At 50.8% G+C, this 23076-nt stretch overlaps 1 protein-coding gene across 12 annotated transcripts in view; it reads right to left on the bottom strand.

The window, feature by feature from the left end:
• Positions 1 to 4115: 4115 nt before the first annotated feature.
• The window catches only part of ACKR2 (atypical chemokine receptor 2), a 112120-nt gene continuing 93159 nt past the window's right edge, over positions 4116 to 23076 (bottom strand). For 5 of the 12 annotated variants that reach the window (XM_007106779.3, XM_028478525.2, XM_028478527.2 and 2 more), the window contains exon 4: positions 4116 to 6505. In XM_007106779.3, the coding sequence (XP_007106841.1) occupies positions 5316 to 6491 (1176 nt within the window). In that variant the 5' untranslated portion in view covers positions 6492 to 6505 and the 3' untranslated portion in view covers positions 4116 to 5315. Of the gene's footprint in view, positions 6506 to 12617; positions 12771 to 16553; positions 16638 to 17395; positions 17788 to 21492; positions 22341 to 23076 lie in introns of those variants that run through there. The other 7 variants (XR_008615835.1, XR_008615836.1, XM_007106780.3 and 4 more) reach the window with 6 other exon arrangements.

Genomic DNA, 23076 nt, shown 5'->3' with positions numbered 1-23076 from the left:
GACTAGCCCCATCCTAAGTGCTCAATAGCCACGTGGGGCTAGTGGCTTCTGTATTGGATAGAGCAGCTCTAGAGAAGGGCTGCCTTTCATGTAGGAGTTGTTCAAGGTCCCTCCTCCGTGCCCTCCTCTCCCCTCTGCACCCCTACCTTGGGGTGATCTCAACCCCTCACTTGGTTTCCACAACCATCGCTGGGCTTAGAGCTCTCTGCTACCTCCAGACCCCCAATCTCCCCACAGGGGTCTCACAGCACCTCTGACTCAGTTCGGCCCACACAGAACTCAGCATCTGTCCCCCCAACCTCTGCCCTGAACCAGCTGCTTCTCCTGATTTCCCTGCCTCTCTTTCCTCGGGACACCACAATCCACCCCATCCCCCGAGGCAGATACAGAGGAGACACACTGGTTCCTCCCTTTCTCTCCCCCATAGGGAGAGAGTTCTGTCAGCCTGACCCCCTGTGGTGCCACTGAACCTTGTCCACCCCCTTTCCCCCACCGACCCCCCGCTGCCCTTCTCATAGCTCAGAACTCGACTTTTCTCTCCACGTGGGGCCTGTGGGCCCTCCGTTTACCCTGCTGCCAGAGACTTTTTTTTTCCAAAAGCACCTCTGGGTGTCCCCCTTTTACTTTTCTGGCTCCCCATCACCTCCACACACCTGACATTTAAGTTTTGCCACAGTTGGTCTCCAAATTTTCAATCCAGTGCAATTCAACTTTGGCAACTTTCTCCAATGGAACTGTCTGTAAAGTACAGGGCTCGCTTTCACTGTTAACCCTGGTGCGAGCTACTCCCGGAAGCTTTCTTGAACCTCGCCCATCCCATCCTCTGGCCAGAAATGGCCTCCATCCCCTGGATCTCCCCTACCACTGAGTGTATCACAGCACATCTGTTATGTCATTGCTTTCCGTGTCCTGGTTTCTGCCTCCTGCCCCCTGCTCCAGACTGGAGCCCATAGGGCTTGGTATCTTATTCCTTCATCTCTGACCCCAATTCCCTAAATGTAGATTAAATTCCAGAAACATGACTTCCAGACTCAGCTAATTTACTTCATGTCCTCAAATAATTTCCTTCCCTTCCCACCTTCACTCAGCTTTCCGGCCTGTGAAATGGAGACAATCCCTGTTGCCAGGCGTGCTTACCAGGGCTGGGAGAGAGTGAGAGGGTGCTACTGCCAGAGCTGCAGCGGGCTGACGGCAGGGCCCTGGCTGGGGCTGGGATAGGAAGGGTAGTGACCATGGGAGCTGATAGAGGGTCCTGGAGAAGGGAGGCCCAGGCAGCATGGACCCCCTGCAGGGACCACCCAGGGGGCTTCTCTCTGCTACCCCAACCCTACACCTCTGACTGGCCTCTTCCTTTGTCTTAAGGTTGCCTGTTTCGCCCCGAGTTTGGCCAGGATAACAGGCTGTTAGAGTGGGCAGGGGCCGGGCCGGGGACAGGAGTCTGTCCTCTCTAGCTGTGTGACTCTGGCCTGGGACCTGCCTTCTTCTGGGTCTAGCTGCCCCCAAATGGTGACATCTGCCTGGAGCCTGATAGAGCTCTGACTGGCTAGGAGAAGCCAGGCATCTGAGCCCCTTCCACAAGGGCCAGGGGTGCAAGGAGAAGAGCCCCATGGGGAGCACAGGAGAGGGAGAAGGGGCCTTGGAGGCCAGGAGGTGTCTCTGGGCAGCTTACCAGCACCCTCCTCCACGCAGCCAGGCCCTGTGCCAGAGCAGGTGAGGGAACAGGGATAAAGACACAGGGCTTCCCCGCACCTCCTTGGCCCTGCCCGGACCTGGGTGCTGCATCCCTTCATTTTCCACACACCCAGAGGACTGTGGACCAGGAGCCAGGCCTATGGACAGGCTGGGACGGGGCTGTGGGCCCAAGCCCACTAAGTCAGGACAAAGAGGCCTCAGCTGGGAGTGACCACGTGCAGACGCCCCAGGAACTTCATGGATCCTGTGATCGGCTTGAGGGTCTGCCTGGGACCGAGGGAAGCCTCAGGGGGGTCAGGTGTGAGGTGAAGACGAGTGTACCATCCCACAGTCAGGGATGTCCACCATAACCACAGCCCCCCTCCCCCCAGGAAGTGGCGAGCAGCCAGGATTAGCCTGTGCACGTGGAAGCCCATGCCCACCTGCTGGCAGGGGAGGGGCCCGTGCCACCGATAGTTGTATTCCCCCTGGCCTGGGGACTGCTGGACACACCCTCCACAAGGGCACCCTTCCTGCCCCGGCAGAGGCCTCGGGGCAGCGAAAAGACAGACCCACAAGGACGCATCTAGTCGCTGCCTGTCCTCACGCAGCGGTTCTGTCTGCGAACCCCTCATTTCTGCACCAAATTTTTTCTCCCTCTGTGTATCCTCTCTGAGGATAGCTTATAACAAAGCAAGATCAGGAATGACGTGCCAGTGGTGGAATGGCAGGCCCCTAGTAAAATAGATATTTTTCTATAGGCAGTAACTGCTGTGAACGCTCACACCACACTTCACAAGGTGGAGGGTGGGCAGCCCTGTTCCCAAGCAGAGCCATGCCCGCCCTTCCCCCTGGCTCAGCCGGGCGGGAGAGTCTCCCTTGCCTCAGAGCCTGAGAGCCAAGAGAGTCCTGGGGGCTTTCCTCAGACCTGAGGTAGGAAATACAGGTATGTTGGGCAGTGCAGACAGGAAGCCAAGCCTCGGGGTGGACAGAGAGTGGCAGGAGAAACCAAGGTCCAGGCTGGGAAGTCAGGTCAGGATGGAGAGGGCACTGTCCTGGCTCTCTCCATCCTCACCTGTGTATGAGAGCCAACCTCCAATGCACTCCCTGACCAGTGCCAGCAAGCCTTCTAGCAAACTGTGCCACACTCAGAGCCCTCACTGTGGTCAGCTGTGGTGTATGGCAACTGGAAAGTGAGAGGGACCAATGGGCCACCTGCAGCCAGGCCTTCTCCTCCCCTTTAGGCACAGGCTTCAGGGCACTACGTCTTATACCCCTGTTATTTACGGAGAGCACACACCCACACTTACGCAGCCGGAGAAAGGCACATAGGAACACACGGAAAACCCACGGGCACATACTCAGACCCACATGGACACAGCGACACATTCATGCTAGATCCATATACACAGGCATAGGTGCTCCACACAGCGCCAGCAGCAACAGAGACACACGCACACAGACCACCCACACGCACACATGCAAATCCACCAATGCTGGTGACAAGCCCTGCTGGGTGTCCCTTGCCTGGCACACCTTGTCCCATCCCACCTGTGTGTCATGGGTACCAAGTCAGAGACTCTGGGAACCTAGATCCTACGAGTACGGCTCAGGCTGTATCTCACCAGTCAGGCTGCCATGTGGGCAGGACTGAGGTCCCCTGTCGGGCAAGATTTCAAGAGCTCTAAAATAGAACGTCACCACCACATCCTCAAACAAACCACCACCTTCATATCCAGAGGATCTTCATTTCCCAGGGGACTGAGTGGGCTCACAGTCCTTCCTGACAGTGGGGAATCTGGGGCCTTGGGGAGAGAGAATCAGAGGCGCCAGAGCTGAGACACAGTGGGAAAACTCAGCCAGGTCAACTCAGGCAACATCCAGGGACAGCCCTGCTCATGACACATGTGCTGTGACCAGACCATCCAAGCTCAGGGGAAGAGAAGAAAGAGTGGGCAGGATACTGACCACCTGCTCAATTCTCTATCCATCCAGCTATTCATTCAAAGAAAAAAAAAAAGGTAGTGAGCACCTACTACATTCCCAGCACTGACTGAAGCATGGGCGATGCAGATTTTACACTAGGCAGAGTCCCTGTTTCCCTGGAGCTTACGTTCACCCAGCCATATGTCCTGCTGGTCTCCATTCTATGCATCTAAAGGTTTCCTTCTGAACACTACTGTCTGCCAGGCTCTGTGCTGGGTTTTGCAGGACAGACACGGCAGGACATGGCAGGTTGTGCCAGGTGGCTCTGGGAGGTAGGAGAAAGCAGTGATGCTTTAGAAGCTCAGGAAAAAGAGATGGCACTGTAGGCCAGGGGCTCCCTGGGGAAAGGCTTCTCAGTGGACATGTCAGTGGGCAGGAAGGATGCCGTCCGTGGCAGACATGAAGCACCCAGGCAGGGCATATCCGTCAGGAATCCTTAGATCGCAAGTAACAAAACACCACCACCCCAAACTGGAAAGGAATTTATTGGTTCGTGTCACCGTCAAGTCCAGGCTTGGGATGAGCTTCAGCCGTGCCGTGATCCTAGGGCTCGAGCGCTGCCCCCAGGATCTGCTCACTCACTGCTGTCACCTCACCTTCTGAACTTCGAGCCAACGAGGGAGCAGCTCCAGACCTCACATCCCCTTGGCTTCAGTTTCATGCCTCTGTTCTAGCATGCTCTAGTCAAGTGACATTTCACAAGCTCTGCCTGGGTCATATGCCCATCCATAAATGAATCACTGTGCCAGGGAAACATAAGGTCGTCACTGGTCAAAGACCCATTCTCTACCCAACCTCCACCCAAAGCACAGGGCAGAGTGACCCCGGAGTGGTTTCCCAGAGCAAGTAGGATTCAGTTACACGACAAGGGTGAGGGGATACCTGGCTGGAAAATGATCCCTGTTCCATAAGGGAGCCGGAAAGCGCAAAAGCAAAGACGGGAACGTGCAGGAAAGAACAATGGGTGTGGCAACCAGGAAATGAAAAGGGAGGCGAAGGAGTACAAGGGTGAAACGGTGTATGGGATTCTAATTGTGAAAGCTCCAGCCTTAAATTGGACAAATGTTCTGGACTTGATAGCGCAGGGTCTAGGGAGCCCTGAAGGCTCCTGAGAGGGGGCGTGGGAGGCAGATGCTCCTGGACCACCAGGAACACGTGTTCACTCTGCCTCCCACCCGCAGACTCCCATGTGTGGAGCACCTCCAGCCCCTCCTGACAGCCAGACCCTGGATCCACCATCAAGGCTGTGACAGTCAACAATCTTGCAGTAATATTTCCCCAGCTGCGCCACAGGGAAGGCGGCAGTCTGGTGGGTGGCAGGCCTCGGGCTACTCTGAGGGGTATGGAAGAGATGGCTGAGGGTGTTGTGGTTACTCTGGCTGCTGGGTGTAGATTAGATGACCAGAGAGCATGAGGCTAGGAAGCACAGAGGTCAGCTGGGCAACTACGGCAGCCATTCAGGCCAGAGAGTATGGAGTCCTGGAAGGCAGTGGAGAAAGAGGAGGGAGAAGACAGGAGACAGCGAACGCTGCTGATGGCTGAGGACCAAGAACTGACTGGTTTAGCAACATGGTCACTGAGACCTCTGAAGGGAGGACTTTGGTGGATGCGCAGCTGAGCTGGGTCCCATCTGCTCTCATGGACTGTGGTGTGGCCACTCAGGCTGAATTTTTCCCCGCGTCCCCCTTGTTGGGGGAGTCCTCAGCCTGCCTCTCCCCGAGGTCATTCATGCCAGTTATATCTTCTTGGCCACTGAGCCTACTACTCTCAGAATAGCTGGACGGTGGGGCCTGGGCAAGGTAAGGAACCTGGTGTCGTCTGAGCACAGTGGCCAGGAAAGCCTTGAGGTACTGGCGGAAGCGGCGGCTGGAAAACGCATAGAGGACGGGGGTGAAGCAGCAGTGGAGGAAGGCGATGCTCTCTGTCACCTGCAGCGCGTAGTCCACGTGCTGGCTGACCTTGCAGTCCCCAAAGACTTGCAGGTCCAGCAGCGAGTGCAGAAACAAGGTGACGTTGTACGGGAACCACAGCACAAAGAAGGCCACCACCAGGCCTATGGCCATCCTCAGAGCCCGGCTCTGGCCTGGGGGCCTCAGCCTGACTAGGACAGAGCCAATGCGGGAATAGAAGAAGATCATGGCAAGGAGGGGGAGGAGAAACCCCAGGAGGTTCTGCTGGAAGCGGAGGAAGAGCTTCCAGATGGTCCCATGCCCCCCAAAATCCGCAAAGCAGTCCCACGTGCCTGGGGCGTTTTCATGCGTCCTCACAAAAACCATGTCGGGGATGGAGACAGCCAGGGCCACAGCCCACAGGACAGCTGCAAGGAGCAGGCTCTTGGCCCGGGTCCTCCGCCGGTGGTGGAGCTGAGTGCAAACAATCTCCAGGTACTTGTCCAGGCTCATGCAGCTAATGAAGAAGATGCCACTGTACAAGTTAATGGTGTAGAGGGTGCTCACCACCTTGCATAAGAAATTCCCAAAGACCCAATGCCAGGCCACAGAGATGCCCCAAAAGGGCAGCGTCACCACAAACAGGAGGTTGGAGATGGCCAGGTTCAGCAGATAGATCTCGGTCATCCGCCTTCGAGGCACATACCGGAGCAAGACCACTAAGAGAAGGAGGTTCCCACCCAGGCCCAGCACAAAGATCAGGCCGTAGAAGAGTGGCAGAAAGACTCTGCCGAACGACAGCACCTCGTCCTTCCTGCAGAGCATGAAGGCCACGCCGTCCAGGTAGTACTCATAGTCATAGAAGGAGCTGCTGTCCTCAGAACTGGCCACCTTGGTGGTGGGTGGCAGAGGAGAGGTGGTGGCGGCCATGGCGGGAGGACACATCCAGTGCTGGAGCTCTGTGGGCCAGAGGACAGCGTGAGTAACAGGAGACGAATCCACCCTCTCTCCAAACCCACTTTAGCCACTGCTCTGGGGTGTCCAATAGACTCTTCGCATTTACGCCAGTAACCCATAGGCGAGCACGTACGAGAACCACCATGAGGAGCCCAAGGCTACCACTTAATAGTTACGTCACCCTGGGTAGCTGACTTAACTTCAGGTGTTCTCACAGTACTCACTTCTTCCATGATGGTTTCTCTTCTTTATTTTCCCCCTCATCATTTATAAAGACTGATAACGTCTTTCATGTTTTTCTTTATTATTTAGGGATACCAATTCACTTATTTATTGTGTACATACTCTTCCTCATGTGTGGCTTGAAACTATTCTTCTTCGTGTGGCTTACAATTTTTTTTTTTTTTAATGAGAACTTCTCTTCAGTGGGGCTTGCTTTTTCTATAAATACCTAGTGTGTCTACTCTGGCTTTGAACTCTCTTTACTTCTCTCACTTGAGGATTTCCCTTCCTTTGGTTATCTTAAAAATATTTTATTTATACATATTTAGTTTTAGGTCAATATCTTCATTTATAAATATTTAATGTTTTAACAATATTTTATCCACTATTTCTAGGTTTGCAGCAGAAAGGTGTGAACCATCATGTCCATAGACTCAGAACTAAACCTACTAATCCCTCAGTTTCCCCATCTTTAACATGATATTAATTATAGTGCCTTTTCGCGGGGTTCTTGTGAGGCTTAAATGTTATAATTCAGGCAGAGCATTTCGAGCTCTATGAAGAATGCCCAGAACATAGAAGGCACTCAATAAACATTTGCTTAAATTATTGCTTTGCCCAGAGCTGAGTTCATCATCATCCAAACCAGCCTCTTCTCCTCTCCTTTGTCTATCTAACTGAACAGCGCCACCAGCTACTCGGTCACCTAAGACTGAAACGCGGGAGACATCACAGACCCCTTCCTCACACCCCTCATCATCACCCTGTGTGTCTCTACCTCTTTACTGCTATCTCCAGGTTCCATAAAAATACATACATGATAAAAATATTTACATGATACTCTTTTAATAAAATTAAGACAAATGAAACATATATATATAACAACAACCACCTCAGGAAGTATATTAATATATGCTGTGAAGGAGCTCAAAGAGATGAAAGACAGGGGAAAGATAGGCACAAGACTGAAGATGGTAGCTGCCTGGGCAGGAGGAGCCAGAGACACGGGATGGGGCAGGTCACTGTCCATGGTCAAGTTCTCTCTGGGCAGCAGTTTCCCAGGTTTTAATTGTATTATTAAACATAATTTTTAAGAGAGAGCCTCACATGAACCAGTGAAAAACGTGTCATGAAGCAAGGATTATGCTCAATTCTGTTCTGTGTTCTAAAAGGAGAGAGACCATGTTCAACACATTAGATTGTTCACGGAAGAGGAAGAGGAAGAGGGTTTGGGGAGGAGAGAGGAAAGAGCTAAAAAAGAATTTGTGGCCCAAGCAGGCAATCATGCACAGCCACCAGAATAAGACCTGCAGGCTGGTGATGATAATGGGCCACAAACCCAGAAATATAAATCAACTCCACCTTGTACCTCTGTATTTTAGTTTTTATTCCTTGATTCAAATGAGGTTGAACTTTTAATACACTGAATGTATTATTTTGTATGTATGTCTTCTGTGCATGATTTATTGTTTTAATGGGTGGGATTCTCATTTTGTAAGAGGTTTTATATAGTAAAGATTTTAGCTTTTTACATATATATTGCAAACATTTTCCCCAGTCCTTCCCGGTAGAAATTTTTTTTTTTTTTTTTTTGGGGCGGTACGCGGGCCTCTCACTGTTGTGGCCTCTCCCGTTGCGGAGCACAGGCTCCGGACGCGCAGGCTCAGCGGCCATGGCTCACGGGCCCAGCCGCTCCGCGGCACGTGGGATCTTCCCGGACCGGGGCACGAGCCCGTGCCCCCTGCATCGGCAGGCGGACTCTCCACCACTGCGCCACCAGGGAAGCCCCCGGTAGAAGTTTTGTCTGTTTTTTTTTCCAGGTAGAATTTTGAAAGAAATGTTGACTCAGGTCCTCAGCTGACCCTTCTAGTATCCATGACACCGTGACCCTGTGATGGAAATATGCAATTCTGCTGAGACAGAACCTCTCTCAGGAGAGCCCTGGAGTTCTCCTACTCCTTGAGCCTCTGCCCCACCCTTAGGCTCCTGTCAACTGGCTTCTGGGCCAGATGCTGGGGAAACACAGACGTCCTATCCCCACCCCAAGACCTCAGCCTCTGCAGCTTTAACTAGGGCTGGGCTCTGCTCCTCACTGGCCTCGAGAACTTGGCCCTGTGCCTTCCTTTCTCCGTCCTTCACTCCCCTCCTGTGCATCTGGGCTCTCCTGTCCCTGAGCCCCTCTTTCCTGGGCACCAGTATGGGCACCCCCCCGATCCCCAGCACATGGCTGGTTTGGGAGTCCGTGAGCTGCTGGCGTTAGGAGGAGGGAGTGCCCTTCTGCACTTGGGCCTGATCAGGACTTATTAGTCAGTAGTTACCACTAATTAAATACCAGCTCTTCTAGTCTGTTAGCACTGACCTTGATCCTGACCTGGCTTCTGAAAGTCTCTGACTTCTGCTTTAACAAACAACCAAGTCTGATAATTGCTTTGATCAAAGCCAGAAGTCAGGGTCAGCAGGCCCCAGGCTGGACCAGGTCACCTTTACAAGGCTCCCTTCACCTGGAACACTCCGTTCTTTTCCCTCTCGGGGCCGCTGGCCTCCAGATCGTTCACCTTGGGAATCTTTCCACATTCTCTGGACCTCTGGGGCCACCAGCCCCTCCCATCACTTTCATCAATAATACCAACAACAATGACAACAGCAACCAGCATGAGTCATATGCACGTGACAATTGGCCAGGCACTTTCATATCAACTCTGGTAGTCCTGGAAGGCAAACCAGGAAGGAACTGTCAGCTCCACTTAACCCAGGAGCAAAGGAACTTCTCCACAATCACGCAGGAAGTCACTGGCTGAGTGCATCTGAGCCCCAGGTCTTCAGACTCAGAAACAGTGCCTTGTCCCCGGTCCCATCTCATTCTCCGCCTCTGTTCTGCCCTGTCTAGCAGTTATCAAAAGGGGCCACCTGAGAGAGGTGTGATTTGAGCTCAGGAGGTCTTGGTTGCCCAGGTTTCACCCTCATTGGCTGGTCCAGCCTTGGTAGATTCCACCATTAATGCCCCCAAGGCTTTATGGAGCCTCCTTGGGAAACGTAGTCTCCCTACGGTCAACAGAGGAGCCTCCCAAAAATAACCATATCCTAATCCCTGAAGCCTGTGGATATGTTACTTTACATATCAAAAGGGACTTGACAGGGCTTCCCTGGTGGCGCAGCGGTTGCGCGTCCGCCTGCCGATGCAGGGGAACCGGGTTCGCGCCCCGGTCTGGGAGGATCCCACATGCCGCGGAGCGGCTGGGTCCGTGAGCCATGGCCGCTGAGCCTGCGCGTCCGGAGCCTGTGCTCCGCAACGGGAGAGGCCACAGCAGAGGGAGGCCCGCATACCACAAAAAAAAAAAAAAAAAAAAAAAGGGACTTGACAGAAGTAATTAAGGATCCTGAGCTAGGGAGAGTACCCTGGATTATCCCGGTGGGGCCACTGTACTCACAAGGTCCTTTATAAGGAAGGCAGGAGTATCCGAATCAGAGAAGGAAATGTGACGATGGAAACAGAGGTCAGAGGAATGCAGTTACAAGACAATGGATGCAGGCAGCCTCTAAAGGCTAGAAGAGGCAGGGAACTAATCCTCCCCTGAGCCTCCGGAAGGAATGCAACTGGGCTGACCCACTTTAGACTTTTGATCTCTAGAATTTTAAGATAATAAATTTGTGTTGCTTTAAGCCACTGAATTCGTGGTAATTTGACACAGTGGCAATAGGGTCACTTCCTGTGACCCTTTGTGCCCTCCGCGTCTCACACTGAGGGAGTGAGAGTACATGGTGTCCACCTCCTCCAACATACAGGTGGGGAAACAGAGACTCAAAGAAAGGGAACTACTTGTGCAAAGCTTACAGTGAGTCATCTCTGTACGGCTGCAGTGAGCCACAAACCCCATGTTTGACTGCCCTTCAGGTCTCTGTTACCCCACTCCTAACAGTCCATCTAGCCCTGTTCTGTTTTCCCTTTTTTTGTTTTTTCACTTTTCCTTATTACCTGAATTCATTTATTTGGCTTACCCAGAAACACCCTGAGAGGAATGAATTGCAGTGTCAGTTATTCACATCTTAGCAGATAGTAAGGCAACCCCAAATGAAGCTCTGGAGTAGAACCTTTGGGGAATCTGGAGAACGAGATAGAGAGGAGGCTGAAAGGAGCAGGGACAGCAAGGGCAAGGTCAGCTGAGCTTCCCGTACAATGAAGCCAAGGGCACAAGGGCAAACTACAGCTTGTCTCTGGGGCAGTAACATCATCCTGAGGCTGCTGGCCTGGGCTGGCTCCAGCTTTAACTTAGCAAGAATCTGGCTGGAGGTTAATGTCTTCTCCTGAGGATCCAGGCCTCCCCTCCCCAGGCCTCTCAGAGAAGTCAAAGTTGAGGCAATAAGAGAGAGGATACTGCTATGTCCATCTAGACAGGAAGGTAGCTATGTTAGTTGAGCTCCTTCTCATTTAATCTTCACCATAGTTCTGATAAGCAGTACCATTATGATCCCCATTTTCCAGATGAGGAAACTGAGGCTTGGAGAGGTGAAGCCCAATTGCCCACAGCTTAAGATCAGCAAATGACGGGCCTAGGATTGGATGGCCCTAACAATACAAGGTAGAACTGTAACAGAGAAGAACAAACCTGACTCCACATTGGCTCTGTTGCCTGGGCTTAGCCATGCAGGCTCTGCACCTTTGTCTCATCCAACAGTAAAGAATGATGCTTACAGCCTGAAATATACATAATAACCCTTTCTCAAGGCTCTGCCTCCCAAGCTTGACCATTAAAGGCATAACACTTTTCACTCATATAGAGATAAAAATTTGCAGAACAGAAAATAACATTTGTCTTGTTGAAGGTTTACAGGAACATCTGACCGGTCCCACGTGGTCAGCTGCAGGAACAAAGGATTATCACATCCCCACCAAGGTCTGGCTGGTACCAAAAGGTCTGCAACCACCAGCCACACCCGGCTTCCCTTTTAGTATAAAAGAAGCCTGAATTCTAATAACTCAGGTAAGATGATTCTTTGGGACATGGGTCCCCCATCTTCTCGGCCTGCTGGCTTTCTGAATAAAGTCACTATTCCTTGCCCAATACCTCATCCCCTGTCGAGCCAGGGAGCAGTACAAGCTTGGACTCAGTAACAGAACTGGCCCTTTTCCCCCAGCTCCCCTTTTCAACATGCACCAAACTTGAATTTGAAGGATGAGCCTCTGATAGTGGGACTTCTGGCCTCATCAATGGGTGGCAGAGAAGACTCAAAGTCAGCCATATGCTGAGGCTGTCTCATACCGGCTGGCGAGAGCCACTAATGCAACATCTGGGAGGCATTCAACAAGCAATCATGGAATTAACCAATTCCACATTCAGTGGTAAGGCAGTAGCCTGAAATTGATCATGGTAGGAATATTTACACTAAGGCAAATGCTATCAACTGGAGCTTCCCTTCCCTCGCCCACCGTTGTTGAGAATCAGTTGTTAAACCTTTACCAGCATACCTCTGATCAGGATCCCATGGAGCATTACCAAACCTGCCTGTCTTGCTGTCACCCACCACCTTCCCTTTTACACCTTTCACATCAACCCCATGGCTGCCCTCCTCCCTAGTCAAGAGGCCTTGAGGACAGGGTCACGTGTAGGTCCCCTCCCAGTTGACCACAGCACCCCCATGCTGAGTGTGCTGCCCACAGTGCAGCTGAGACCAGTGAATAAACAAGATCAAATGCGACCCTAAGAGGCCACACCGGCTTTTGTAATATAAAACAAAGAATAACATTTGAGATCACTTTCAGTGGACGATAATTTTGCTGGCTTCCTTGGAAAAAGATTTATATCCTTTAAAATGCAACCTCAATCCTCCCCTCCCAGGAGGCTACCTGGGCCACTGGCCTGGTGAACCCCCTCCCCCAGCCCCCCAAGCACTCACAGAAGGTCACTCCTCAGCGTCAAATCCACCTCCTAGAAACAGAGTCACCTTTTGAGGATCACTTGCCTCCTCTGCTAGACTGGGGATTCCCAGGCGTTGGAACTCCCCGGAACAGGGCTGACATCTGAGAGGCATTCAACATATGACCATGCAATTAATCAGCACAATCACCCTCTCCCTCCCTTCTTCTCTCTCCTCCTTTTTCCCTGGCCTGATTTTCTCCCTCCCACACTGGTGCCCTGCACACAGCTGAGCCAAGACCCTCCTTCTGTGAGTTATTTCCTCAGCTTGGGCAAGCTCTGCCTCAGCAGTGTTGGAAGCCCGTGACCATGGAGTGTGACCGGCCCAGAGCCCCCACTATTTCCACTTGAGCCAAGTTCAAGGCCACTTCCAGCTGGCGCAAGCCTCCCTGTGGCCGCCCCCTGCTCCCTCCCTCAGAAGGCTCCCCTGACTGCTCTGGGAGGACTAGGGTGGAGACAGAGTCCCAAGGCCTGGACTCCAACCTGGCTCAGCTAGTGATGGGCCCCCCCTCTCTGCCTATAATTCTAGCATTCCCATCCTGTATTCCCGGCCCAGCTGTGGCTGGAAAAGTTGAGGCAGAAGTTGTGAAGTGACTGACACTCTGACCACAGTGTCGGGCTGTGGAAAGTGCTCTGTTGGGGCACAGGTGGGGGACCTGGTAACAGCATTGGGATCTCTCTTTTCTTCCTACTGGGTTTGGGAAAACACAAGATATTAAACTCTACTGTATGTATAACAATAACAACAACAATACCCACCACTTACATAGCACTTCCTATGGGCCAGGCTCTGTTCTCAGAACCTTACATGCATTAATTCATTTCATCTTTGCAATAACACTCTGAGGCGGATAGTTATTATCTCTATTTTACCTGTGAGGAAACTGAGTAATAGAGGGGCTAGGGAACATGCCCAAGGGCACACAGCTAGTAAGTAGCAGAGCTCGGATTTGAACCTAGGCCCAGAGTCTAGGCTAGCTCATTAAAAGATAGGGGTGAAGGTTGGGGACTAGAGATGGAGAGTGACAGGAGACCAGGCTGCCATTGCTCAGGATGCTTGAATGGAAGGCTGGTTGTGGGACTGATGGTATGTGAATAGAAAACAGGAAAAGGAACTGAGAGCCACACAAGGACAGGAGGAAAGAGGTCCAGGGCCATGGGAATGGCACGCAGGGAGAGAATTCAGGAATGACCAACTCAGGGGGCAGAGGTGGGTCTCTGCTCCACTGCTCAGTCTGGGATGCTCTGGGGCTTAAACCTTCATGCAGCCCCAAGACAAAGTCAGGGCTTCCATCCTAAACCCTTGAATTCCACGAGGCTGTTTTCTCATCATAAAATAAATAATACTACAGCGAAGGATTTCGTGGGATTAAATGTGGTGCAGTTATTATAATGGCTAACACCATGGAGCCCTGACAGTGTGCTGGGTGCAGGGACAAGGAGCTTCACATATATTATTGAATCCTCATACTTACCTTATAGAAATTAAACATTATCATTAGTCCCATTTTGTAGCTGAGAACACTGAGGCACAGAGATTAGGGAACTGGCCCAAGAGCAAGTGAGTAGTAGACCAGGAACTAAAACCCAGAGTCCATTTCCTTTTGTCCACCATGCAGCATGGCTTAGTTCCCTGACCAGGAGTGAAAACCATGCCCTCAGCAGTGAAAGCGCAGAGTCTTAACCACTGGATAGCCAGAGAATTCCCCAGACTCCAGGCTCTTAAACACTAAATTACATTGCCTGTCAAAGAAAATAACAAGTGAGCTGTGGTCCCTCCCTCCGCTCCCCGACTTGCCCGCCAAGCTTTATATGTGTTAAGGTACTTACTGCTCTCACAATGAGCTTTTGAGACAAGCACTATTGTTATTCCCATTTTACAAGTGAGGAACTGAGGCTCAGAGAGGGGGCGTAACATGCCCAAGGACACACAGCAAGTGTACTGCAGGATTAGAAATCAAGTCCCACCAGTCGGCTCTAGATCTGGAGCCTTGAACCACACACTGAGAGCTGCTGTGAGCCCTCGCAGGCTCACAGGACCGACAGCTGCCCCCTGCACAGTCCCCCTTGGGAAGCATGGCATTTGGACTCATTGTGATGATAAAACCCAATGAAAACAATACAAACCAGTCCTGACATTTACATGAGGCTCTTTTATACCCTGGTCCTTGCAAGTCTTCCTGGCTTCCCTGTGAGGAGGGGAGCAGGTGTCCCCTCCCCGGTTTCACAGGAAGCCCAGGGCCTCACCACAACCCAGGCAGAGCTGACCCTAGAGCCCTGATCACTGAGTCCTGGACCACTGCACACACTCTCCCTCTTTACTTTTTTAACATGTATTTTTCCTGATTACAAAAGTAATAATATGCTCAATGTAAAATGTGAAAATACAAGAAAAAAAATAGAAAAGAGGCTAAAAATCTCCCCATAATCCTACCTCCCTCCAAAATAACCCTTGGGAACATGTTGGTGTGTCTTGCCTTTTTCATGCCCAGAGCCCCCATCTCCTGCACTAACCTTCCCTAGGTTTGTGGAGTCACAAAGTCTGGCTGGAAGAAAGTGGCCTTGTCTGGTCCCCACCAGGCAGGGGGCCCCTTGCAGCCTCCTGATGGACATGCTGCCTCCTACTCCCTAGGATCTGCGAGGCCCACCCACTCCCCACTCCCTGGGACCCCACATTACTCCATGTTTCCGGGCTCTTACCAGGAAACAGAGATGCTTGTGACATTGATGAAATCATAAGAGCAACCCCTCCTCCCAAAGTTTGTTTCAATTGATAAAAACTAAGCAATTTTAGAGCCCGACTCTTCAAGGAGCTGCTGCTGAAGATACTCACACCTTTCCCGAATTATTTTTGCCTTTTTTGGGGCCTCTCTTGTTGTTGCCCAAAATTTCGCTACTCGAGCTCCGTGCTTTTGCATTTCAGCATTATGCTGGGGTCAAAATGAAATACCCACTCCACCGCCACCACCCCCAGGGAGGGTGGTACACTCAGCATGGTGCAGCATGGAAGAACAGACTATAGATTGGTCCAGTTCTTAATGGCTGAGTAACCCTGGGCAAATTACTTAACCTCTCTGAGCCTTAGTTTTCTCACCTATAAAATGCTTCCTGGTGGCATTTTTATAATAATTAAATAAGTGCCTAGCACTTAACTATTGGTTCCCCTCCAGACCCTAAAATGACACTTGACTCAAGCTGGGATGAAGGGATCCTGGGACTGTTTGGGGCAGATGGAGGGGCTGATAACTTGGCAGGAGTTGGGGGTAAAAAGAGAGGATGGGGGGCTTCCCTGGTGGCGCAGTGGTTGAGAGTCCGCCTGCCGATGCAGGGGACACGGGTTCGTGCCCCGGTCCGGGAAGATCCCACATGCCGCGGAGCGGCTGGGCCCGTGAGCCATGGCTGCTGAGCCTGCGCGTCCGGAGCCTGTGCTCCGCAACGGGAGAGGCCACAACAGTGAGAGGCCCGCGTACCACAAAAAAAAAAAAAAAAAAAAAAAAAAGAGAGAGAGGATGGGGGGTGCATAAGGAGAGAGTGTGGATGTGTGCTGGGAACCTCAGCCCTGGGAGGGGGACCCTTAAAGGCCATCTCATCTGTCCCCGACACAGTACAGCCCAGAGAGGAAAGGGAATGCCTGAGGTCACCCAGCCATGTCGGTACCAACTTTCAGGGATTTCCAGAATCCACGAAGCAGATTCTCAGAGCCGGAATCAAAGGGGCAAGGGGCCAGCAGACCACCTTACTCCCCAGCTGCTGGGGCAACTGCTCCAACAGCTGCCCTAGAGACAGAGCTCCACACTCACCCCGCTTAGCACCTGCCTCTCCCCACACTGTCCACACTCTCCGGGCCACTGGATCCAGTCTCAACCCGTGGCCCCTGTGTAGGGCCCACCCCATTCCGAGAGTTTCAGAAACCTACCAGAGCCAGCCCCACTTGCCTAGGGGTGTCCACCTCGCACCCAGGAGGAGAGCAGTAGCGCCCGCGTCCTTCTTCCTCAGGGAAGTGCAGAAGGTGTGATTCTTTATAAGCTCTTCCCCTCCCTGGACAGCTTCCTGCACACATCCTGCCTTCTGGCTGGAACAAGGTACCTCTTTGCGCCTGCCCCAGACCCACCTCGGCTGCACAGCCACAAGCTGTTTCCCTCACTGAAAATGAGTCAAGCTCAAATGACTGCCCCCATGAAAGAACATCTCCCCCCAAAGATAGTCTAATTACTTTGGAAAACATGTGTCCCCAACCACACTTCTCTGGAACGATTCCCCTGCAGCTGGGCCAAGGACATGACCTGCCTCAGTCCAGACTTCCAGGCTTTCGCTTACCCTGTCCCCTATCTAGGTGGCCTTCCCAGCCTCCAGCTTCATTGGTCCTGGATACCTCCCCAGCAGGATTCTACCCATTCCCTCATTCACCCCCAACTCTCCTTCTCTGACCATACTCCCTCCAAGCAGTGCTGTGTCTGTTCCACCACAGTGTCAGTAATATTCTCATCTCCTAGACTCTCTAGACCATATTCCCTCTTTCCCCGTCCCTACTCCCCCTATACCACTCCCATCATGGCATGAATCTCCGCATAGCTAGCTGTCTGTTCACTTGTCTGCTCCCCTACTGCGTCACGAGCTCCCAGGGCAAGGACCATATCTGACCCACCAGCCTGAGTCCAGGGCCAGGCAAGAGCAGACTGAATGAACGAATATGTGTGTGCGACACACTGCCTGCCATATGCTTGGCAGTATGAGGGTACCTCTCCGCCAGGATGGTACCTGTGGTCCAGGGTCAATGTCTCAGCCACCTTCACCTCCAGCCCCACTGCCAGCCTGACACACAGTAGTTGCTTGGTGAACGCTCGTTGCCCCTACCTGAATAGAGCAGTAATAGAATAATGTCAGGTGGTTACAGTCACTGGCAATGGGGTCACACAGAGCTGGGCTTGAATCTGGCTATGTACCTGCTGTGTGACCTAGAGATGGTGGCTTCACCTCTCTGAACCGTGGTTTTCAGATCTTTTGGGGGTGTGGGGATGGTGCCTCCCTCAGACAGGCATGAGAACTGAATGTCCCCAGAGAGGTGGACAAAGGCAGACATTTGCCTTTCTCTGGCATCGACAGGCCACAGGAGGCCAAGCCTGTGATGGGTTCTCACTCCCACAGAGGGAAGCAGGGGACCTTCCTAGTGGGCGGGTCTCCAAGTCTCTCCAGGCCAAATGCTAGTTACCAATAGAGAGAATAAGGCCATAGAGTCCTGCTTCCATCTTGGGGAACAACTAAGTTCTAGAACCTGGGCTCCTTCTTCACCCCCTTTTTAAAAGTTTTTAATGTAAAAATAATTTTTAGACTTGCAAATATTGTGCACAGAATTCCTGTTAACATCTTACAGAACCACAATACAATGATCTGAACCATGACACAATACAATTAACTAATCTGCGGACCTTATTCGAATGTCACCAATTGTCCCACTAATGTCCCTTCTCTGGTCCAGGATCTGAAGCAGAACCCCACCCTGCATTTCGTTGTTGTGTCTCCTTGGTCTCTCCATTCTGAGACAACTCCTCAGTCTTGCTTTATCTTTCATGACCTGACAGTTCTGAAGAGAACTGTAGAATGTCCCTAAATTTTGGTCTGATGCTTCTTCATGATTAGATTGAGGTTATGCATTTTGGGCAGGAACACCAGGGAAGTGATGTGTCCCTCTCAGCGCATGATACCAGATGTACCTGACTTTAATATGCTCATTACTGGCAATGTTAACTTTGATCACTTGGTAAGGTAGTGTCTGCCAGGTTTTTCCACCATGAAATTACTATTTATTCCTTTGTAATAAGCATCTTGTGGGGAGGTACTTTGAAACTATGCAAATATCCTGCTTCTTATCATACTTTTACCACTAATTTTAGCATCCACCAATGATGCTTTCTGACAATGATTATTACTGTGGTGTTTGCCAAATGGTCACTTTCTATTTCCATCATTCTTTCTATATTTTTTAATTGGAATTTTACTGTAAGAAAGTTAGCCTTTCTTCCTATTTATTTATTTATATCAGTATAGACTCATGAGTATTAATTTTATTTCATTATTATCATTATTTCTTCTGTTGTTCAAACTGTCTCATCCTCTTCTGAAATATCTCAAACCATCTGCTTCCTGCTGACTTGATTTCCCAGCCACAGCACATCAATCATTCCCTGGTGGGCAGGGCAGGTTATGAGGGCAGCTCAGAGTCTTTGCATGAGTGGTCAGGTTTCTCTGGAACCCACTGAGGCATCTTTCCAGCAAGAGCTGGGCCTTTTCCTGGAACAGGCATGTTCCAGTCAGGGGAAGTCAGTCATGGCTCCAATGCCAGGGAGTTCCAGAAAGGGCTGGCCAGGTAGGCCCAGGTCCTTCCACTCTTCTCCAGTCTGTCATCCTGCTCTCCACCCCAATCCTGACCCGGCCCATAGCTGCACCGGCCAACCTCATGCCCTGAGCTTTTCGTTCTTGACTTCCCCTTCTCTGCTCTGCTGCAGTGACAGCTGCTGAGAAGCCCAGGTGGCAGACAGTTGGGCAACACTTACTCAAATTCATACAGAGGAAGTGCTCTCCACCCAAGAGAGAGCTACCAGCTGTCTTCCACTGGCTCCAAGGGCAGCCAAAACAGTGACTGCAGTGCACTGCAGCAAGAGAAACTAGTCAGGGGGCAGCAGGACTTTCCCATGTGGGCTGCAGGGAGAGGGCTCTGAACTCATCTTCTCTGCTCTCTTTAAGATGTGCAAAGATTATCTTCCCTGGGAAGGGAGTAGACCCAGCCTCTGAAGCCACTCAGCCAGGATACACAGGCCTCTCCCACAGGACACAATGCCCTTAAACTATAGGGTAGTGACTTTAAAATCTTTACTATTCTGGCATACTCTTAACTCAGGGCACATTTACTAATTACAGTGAAAAGCAGCATCACATTTTCAAAACACCTGTTTCTCTCTTCAGCCAAGGACTGACTGTGAATCTGTCAAGCTTTTGCCTGTAGTCTGTCCTCCATGAGCCAGCTCCAGGCCTGTCTCCCCCCAGAAGCCTCCCCAAGTCTCTCCAGGCCTCCCTGATGCCCTGCTCTGAGCTTCCCGAGTCTAAGGGAATTATTATTCAGGGGCAAATCTGTCTCTCCATCACTCTGCAAATTCTCCAAGGTCAAGGGCCTTGTTCCTCTGCACACAGAGTATCCAGTGCTACCCACACAGAACAGGCGCTAGAGAGGTGGCCAGTTGATTTGCTGATGGAGCCCAGACAGCACTTGACAAAGTGGCTTTTAGATGAAAGAGCCCCGGTTTGGCCCTGCCTCAGCCTCTGCCTCACTTGCTGTCTCTTTCTTTCTATTTCTCTGTATTCCTTGGGCAAAGTTCACCCCATTCTGGGCTGAGCCCACGAGAGGGTCAGTCTGGTCCATCTCCAGGGTCTTAAAGTTGGAATTCCTAAATCACAAACTTGCCCCACAGTTTAGAAGTTCTGTTAGCACCTGTGTCTAGTCACTTTGATTAGACGTTGTGTCAAAATCTCAGACCAGTTTCTTCCTATTATTCTCCATTGACGGCACAGCAGGAAGGAAATGTTCATCTCACCTCTTCCATTACCTCCTTCTGCGCCGCCCCCGCCAGATGGCCCCCTCCAGCCACCCCAGACATGTGTTGTCTCCCCTTTTGTACATCTGCCCGGGGTCTTGAGCTCAGGGCCTTGGGAGGGGGCTGCTTTCAGCTAAGGTGGGACAGGGTATGTAACCTTTTCGCCACTTACGAGTCCCTTGCTGTGGTAAAAACGTATGTTTGAAATCAACATATTTATTAATTTATCAAAATACCTTCAACCATATATTACATGAGCTAATGTAGTGGTTCTCCAAATGCCTTCTCTGGAGGTTCGGCCAAGCTGAGGTTATCACACCCATTTCGTAGACAGGATTGCCAAGGGTCAGAGAGGGAAAGTCACTTGCCCAGAAACCCACAGTTGACAGGAGCCCCTGGACTTTCTGATTCCCATGCCAGTGTTCTCTTGCCCATAACGTATGTGAATATTCTGTTTAATTCTTTGCCCCTTCCTTCTCCCTTCCCTCCAACTCAGATCTAGTTAGCTATTCTAGGACAGAAATTATTTCTCACTCATCTGCGACTCCCTCACAGAAAAGCCCAGCCAGGGCTTGACATGCAGCAGACATGCAATACAAGTGTACTTGGGTGAACGTATGCTTCAACATTGGAAAACTCCACGGAATTACTTACTTTTACCTAAGACTGCCCCCAGTGCTGCTTGGACACAAAGACTCTACTCCCTGGGGCTTCTCTGGAGAGCAGTTGTAGAGGGTTGGACCCGATGACGTCCATACTCCATCAGCTGGCACACTCTGTTGTTGGCTCTGGGACTTTGCCCATGAGGACATGACTGAAGCCAGGATGCCTGGCCGGCCCGAGGTCAGGGACGGCAAACAGCAGCAGCTTGCACGTACCCTCGGGTTCCAAGCAAAGACGACATCGTGTAGGGCTTGGAAACTGGTGCTCACAACAGAGCCTGGAAGTAGGTGGGAGGCATGGACGAGCTGAGCAGCCAGCTTTCTGTGGCCAGTTTTGTTTCTGTGGAATTATTTTCTTTTAAACACTTTTAAGGTCTTGGAAACTGAGGAAGCTGACCGTTAATCAACAGTTGAGAACTGAAAGGCTTGCCAACCACTCCTTCACCTTTTCACCCCATCTGCCCATCCAGGAGGCCCTCCCCACATGTGTGTCCCTGGCCCAGGCAGCCTGACTCCTGCACTCCCACTCTCGGCCCCCAGCCAGTTGGCTGATTGCACCTTCCTTCCAAATCCAGATGTTTTCTCCTCACCACATATGTTTTATAGTTTTATTAAGTTTTTTTATTATGGCAATTTTCAAACATACATTTCGAGAAAGTGCCAGAATAGTATAAAATAATTCCCATGTATCCATCATCGAGCTTCAACAATGATCAACTAGTGCTCAATCTTTTTACTTACACTCCCATCCACTTACCCCTTCCTGTGTTATTTTGAAGCAAATACCAGACATCATATCATGTAAGCTGTAAATATTTCAGTATGTGTCCTTAAAAGATAAGGACTTTGACCACTGTCACACCTTAAAAAGTTAACACTAATTCCTTAATGTCAAAAATATCCAGTCACTGGTCTCATAAATTTTTCCCTTCACCGTTTGTTTCTTTGATTCAGGATCCAAATAAGGTCCACGCACCGTTAGTGGTTGATACATATTTTAAGTATTTTTAGATCTGTAGGTTCCCTCTCCACCTCCATCGTTTTGCTTTTCCTTGCAACTTGGTTGTTCATCCTGTACGTAAAGTTCCCAGAGTCTGGATTGTGCTGGTTGCATCCTCATGGTGCTGTTTAACACGTTTCTCTGCTCTCTGTATTTCCTGTGAATTGGAAGTGGGAGGTTTGATCACATTCAGGTTTGCGACTTCACAGGTGGTTCTGTTCTTCCCTCAGGAGGCACGCACTGTGTGGTCCACTGCCCTTCCTGCGAGGTGAGCGGCTCTGATGCTCAGTGCCCAGCCCCATTCATTCTTCAGCACTTGTATAATGGTGCTGGTGCACCTTTGACGACTTACAGTCTCCTCCTGCACTCCTGCGCACCCCTGACCTTGCTCAAGCATCTTCCTCCTGAATGGCTTCTTAGCTCCTGGCATTCATTGGGCCTTGGCTACCAGACTCCTGTCAAGGACACACAGTATCACACAGAGCTGGGCATAATAAGCAGGGGACAGCACAAATTCCACCTGAAACATCCCAGGTAGGGGGATGTTCTTGGGGGACGGGAGGCCGAGCTGCCATCACAATGTGAACCCTGACTCCTCCAACTAAAGTAAGAAAATTCTCAGAGGGTGGGCAGCAGAAGCAAGCAGAACCACAATCCTGCAGCCTGTGGAACAAAAACCACATTCACAGAAAGACAGACAAGATGAAAAGGCAGAGGGCTATGTACCAGATGAAGGAACAAGATAAAACCCCAGAAAAACAACTAAATGAAGTGAAGACAGGCAACCTTCCAGAAAAAGAATTCAGAATAATGATAGTGAAGATGATCCAGGACTTTGGAAAAAGAATGGAGGCAAAGATCGAGGAGATACAAGAAAGGTTTAAAAAAGACCTAGAAGAATTAAAGAACAAACAGAGATGAACAATACAATATGAAAACTACACTAGAAGGAATCAATAGCAGAATAACTGGACAACATTAAACGCAACAACATTCGCATTATAGGGGTCCCAGGAGGAGAAGAGAGAGAGAAAGGACCAGAGAAAATATTTGAAGAGATTATAGTCGAAAACTTCCCTAGCATGGGAAAGGAAATAGCCATCCAAGTCCAGGAAGCGCAGAGTCCCATACGGGATAAACCCAAGGAGAAACACGCCGAGACACATAATAATCACTAGCAAAAATTAAAGA

This window comes from Physeter macrocephalus, chromosome 18, assembly GCF_002837175.3.
Source record: "Physeter macrocephalus isolate SW-GA chromosome 18, ASM283717v5, whole genome shotgun sequence".
NCBI classification, from domain to species: Eukaryota; Metazoa; Chordata; class Mammalia; order Artiodactyla; family Physeteridae; genus Physeter; species Physeter macrocephalus.
Note: the sequence above shows the minus strand (reverse complement) of the source record. Positions and strands in the feature narration are given on the sequence as shown.